The sequence below is a fragment of the Cryptotermes secundus genome, unplaced genomic scaffold (genome assembly GCF_002891405.2).
Source record: "Cryptotermes secundus unplaced genomic scaffold, Csec_1.0 scaffold446, whole genome shotgun sequence".
Lineage (NCBI taxonomy): Eukaryota > Metazoa > Arthropoda > Insecta > Blattodea > Kalotermitidae > Cryptotermes > Cryptotermes secundus.
In genome coordinates this window covers 882,839-887,595 of record NW_019731271.1, presented here as the reverse complement: position 1 = coordinate 887,595, position 4,757 = coordinate 882,839, and the positions used below count along the sequence as shown (strand labels likewise).

The following is a 4,757-nucleotide window of genomic DNA, read 5'->3' as shown; positions in this document are numbered from 1 at the left end:
ACCACGCAGTCTCGTGTTCGTCCTCCCATCGTCTCTCTTATATGGGGCAGATATTGTGCCACCTGGCTATCTTGATGTGGAGGTTCTGCAAATATATTATGGGTATTTTACTATTTCAATGTTAATACTGTCTATATATATATATATATATATGTTTGAGGATATGTTATGTCCTACCTTTATATCGTCCAGGCTTTGCTCGTGGCTGCTGTGTTGTTTTCACTCTTCAGAAGTGTGTTGTGTCACATGAATTTATGCTTCGTTGCTTTTAGCCTGGCGAAAGATCATAAGAATGCAAATAGTATCACCACCGCCACAACCATGTTGAAGTGTGTCCGTTATAAGCAGGGCATGGGTTCCGGATAGTCTGATTGCCTCCACCAAAGTGTGTAGATTTACATATTATGTTTAGCTTGGTAACAAAGGCTTAGATGCCCCCCTTTTCAGCGTTGACTTTTGCCGAAAGTACATATATCGTCACATTTCTCTCTCCTCCTAGCGGTGTTAAAGTTTAAAGTTTATACAGTGAAAATTAAAGCATGGTGAACAGCCATTATGTCAAAAATATATGTTATTGATATATAGAGGTCTTTTAGACAATGAAGAAAGCAGTCTTCTGGGATTTGGCACCGTGTATATGTGGTGTTAACCGACGTTTTGCAGATTTCTTATATTTTTTTCTTCTTCCCTGAAGATGGAGGCGATACGTTCCTCCGAAACGTCGGTAACACCACATATACACGGTGCCAAATCGCAGAAGACTGCTTTCTTCATAGTCACCGCCGTGAAAGCCTCAAATCTTACACGTCTTTTAGACAAGTTAATACATTCTTAGTGTTTCTTTTTTTACTGAAGGCCTTCTTACGGAGCACCGAAGTAATGCCATTAACTACAGACCTGGTTTGTTAACAGACATCGGTATAGGTGCACACACAGACAGCAGACCACAGGTTAAGAAGCACTGCATTACATCATATTTATATTGGCCGCCGTGTTGTGGCTGAGTCATTTTGGCAGCGTTTAGGTGAACGTATGTCATCAAGGCGCCTTGAAAATGGAGGCAGCTAGGTTCTTCGAAATTTCAGTAGACCAGCACGCTTCAGCAATAAAATCTTGAAGGCTTCAATAAAAATATCTGGCATGATTGCAGTCAACTGAAAACTGGAATGGAGCTTACTCCGTAAATTCGTGTATCTCAAATATATGTATTAAACATTAGATAATTTCAAACATAATTTTGGTCTCTTTGCTATAATTTTGAAACCGTGTTATCCGCTTCTTCTGATACCGGAAATGCTGTATACCAGCGGCATAGTGTTTCAGTTTTTATTACAGACGATTGTACTTGAATTTCCGCCCGTCTCGTTGCAGATGCTGCCGGCTACTCAGGTACCCCGCTGCAGATGTATGAACCGCGGGACCTCTATGCTGAAACTGGGGATGAAGTAAGACTGTTCTGCGAAGCGTTTGTCGGTAAGTACTGGACACTCACGGGGAATCCATGTTTGCACGTGATCATATGACGCATCCAGATATTGCCGGTTCTCCACCCTCGCCCTGTACTGACAGTCTTGTCTGCAATCGGAATTTTCTTTCGTCCTGATTGACAACTAGAATACTTACGAAACTCAGGCCCTATGTTAGCTTTGTATTGAACGTGGGATCCGGATGTTTTTTTCGGTGATTGATACACGTATATAAAATATATTCGTATTTATTTGCGTAATTTATGAGATAAGAGTGGAAACGTACTTAATTCTAAACTGGAACACACATTACAAATGATAAAACAATTCCGTCCAGTGTGACTGTTGAAGCTTTTATTACGTCACTTCTTAGCACCCTAACATGTTTCGGTCCCTATAGACCACCATTAGGGCGCTAAGAAGTGAAGTAGTAAAAGCTTCAACAGTCACACTGGACGGAATTGTTTTAGCATTTGTAATATTGTTAGTGTGACGGACCAGAATGGAACACACATATTTTGTAAATGTATCTTTAAGGTTTTGGATATATCATAACGTTTGAATATGGGCCGATACGGACTGAAATCTGATTCGCCAGAAAAATGTCGGTGTTGATTCCGAATGCTAACATATTCGAAGTTTGTCTACTTTTTTCGGAAATGAAATATGCGGACACTGATTGCCCACTATGCGTTACTTTCTGTCTCTTCGTTCAGAGGACTCACAAAAAAAATTAAGGGGGGGTAAGCACTGTATGAATTTTTTTAAAATAATGGCGATATGTGTTGGATCATCTACTTGCGTACAATTTATATTCACCAGTATTACTGGTGATATTAAAACCTAAGTATCTGATCCCTCGAAGTAAATGAGCTCACCACTTCATACTCCATAGCTGTCTACATGGGTTAAAAAGTATTTCGTGATTTGATGATGTTAAAAATTTGGTGAACGCAAATTACTAATTTGTTTTGAATAACAACTTTCAGACAAGAGTACGTATTTACTGGGTAGGCCGACTTTTCTTGTTACAGTCTTGACCTAACAGATGACGGCTTTTCATATTCACGCTGCGCTAAAAAACATTCGCATTTTAAAACAAACCTGTATTGATTAGGGCCCTGCTACAGCTGATGGTGCTTTGAGCTACAAGTTTAAGGTTTTTTATTCTTTTTTATCATACTGAGGCTCTTCTGAGTTGCGGCTATTACCTACTTTCAGCACAAATACCCATTTGGCATAAATGTTCGAATTCAGAGTGTTACAGATTCATGTTAATCGTGAGAGTCTCAACGTTTTAGAACCCTATGGGTCTCCACACTCTATTACCGGGACAGCTTTACCTTTTTTTACAAATTCATATTAAAATCTATCATATTTTTTTCCCTCTTAGAAATGAAATTTGTACCCATACAAAGACTGAAACACCATTTAGGTCTCTGCGCTTATCGAAACATTAGAGTCAAATAGGCTCCTAGCCCTTTTCAGTTATATGTTTGATATATACCGACAGTTTTTGTATGTTGTTTAAAACTAATCTGACCAGTTTCCAGTAGCATGTCTGGTATATTCCTACATTATTATAAGTTAACACAAGTTTTCTTTCCAGGTGTGCATCGGGTATATCCTGACATTTTACATGCCATGTAACACAGTTTCGACCGGGAACTGCGAGTATGGCAGTTTTCGCTCCAGATCCGCTCACTAATGTAGAGTAATGTACTACTCGGAGATAGTGTCATTATAGACTAATATTTATTGATATTTGCAGGTCGAATTGATCTGCCAGATGCCCACAACAAGGTCACCTGGAGGAGAATCGCACAAAACAGCTCTGTGAATCTTCCTGAAAGGTTTCAAGTTACTAAGAAGCCACGGTAAGCAAACTGCTAATTTCTCTATTTTCCTTCCAATAAAGTAAGTTTTCGAGAGGATTAAGGCACATGGTCATTATTTGAGCGTACTCTAGGTTTCATTCTTAGTTGCTACCTAGCGACACTGTTTCACGTCTCGTTGTTTTACTCTGTTTAATGATGCTTTATCAACTGCATTTGTTTTTCAGCCTCGAATGAAAAACTGATTGCGAATGATGAATCGAGATGGATTTGGAAGGAAGCATGCATTATATATTCCGCGACTGTATCCCAGCGTTTGCGTGCAGGAACCGAGAAAAACTCGAAAAATTAGACCAGTCTGCCTTAGGGCACGGACTAAGACCAGAAACCTTCAGCGTAGCAAACCGGAGAGTTGGTGACCCAACTGCCTAAGTTCTGGGCGTTGTATGCTTTTTTCGTAACCGGCAGTCGTCTTCCCTATTGCCAAACATTTCGGAGATTCTAATTAAGGAATTCAAGGAAGTGCTTCCCAGGATTAAGCATCCTTGGGAAAATTAGTAAAGGTCAGGCGGAGGAGAATGCAGAAAGACTTCTAAAAGCAATTCTTCAAGGCCTTCCGGAGAAGCTGGTCGCCAGCCCCCTGCCTTTATGAAACTATCATGTGGTACATTTTGTTGACATTAGATACTGATGGATTACACTGCTGATGCGTGCATACCATCTTAATATGAAAATGGATCTTCAATAAATAAAGTATGAGGATGGAGGTAAAAGGTAAAGTCGTCCGTGTGCTTAACTAATTAAGCACTGCGCCATAAAGACGCGTGGGGAGTAGTTGTACATATCCATGTATTCTTGACCTCGGCACTAGTTGGAGGTCAGTGGTCAGCTTCATGCCCCTGCCGGTTTACGCCTGGTTAAAAGGCTCCTGGTACACATTGGATAGGAGGCTGAGTGGGCCTCAGAGCCGGTCTGGACGACATGGAAAGGAAAAAATTTCTGCCTTTGCCGGGACTCGAAATCCGACCTTTCGACCGTCCAGCCCGGAGCCAGTCGCTATACCGACTGCTCTGTGAGGATGTAGACTGGATTTATTTGGCTCAAGATCGGGTCCCAGTGGCCGACTCATGTGAGCACAGCAGTAGTTAAGACTAGACGCACGCTAGTATTCTTAGCAGTATTCAGGTTTTAGTCTACACAGTCTGCTTTCATTTATAGCAACTGAAAGTTTGCGAAATTTACTGGAAACGGCTCATTTTACAAATAAGAAACATGAAATATACATTGCATTAAGATCCGGCTATTTTATTTTATGTATTTTTGAGTATCTCATTTTTCGGCATAACTAAAAATCGAATTTTGTGATACTGTGTCTTACTGTACAGTTGTTCGTCTCCAAAAATTCACCACCTTTGTGGAACTCTGGCCGTGCCACAACTCAGGCACTAAGTCTCTG

General features: G+C 40.6%; 1 protein-coding gene across 1 annotated transcript in view; it reads left to right on the top strand.

Annotated features, from left to right (window-relative positions):
- LOC111866813 (interleukin-1 receptor accessory protein) overlaps nt 1-4,757 on the top strand; it is a 140,306-nt gene that overhangs the window by 105,831 nt on the left and 29,718 nt on the right. Inside the window, exons 3-4 of the mRNA XM_023856096.2 lie at nt 1,372-1,473; nt 3,238-3,343. Coding sequence (XP_023711864.1) covers nt 1,372-1,473; nt 3,238-3,343 — 208 coding nt within the window. The remainder of the gene's footprint in view (nt 1-1,371; nt 1,474-3,237; nt 3,344-4,757) is intronic.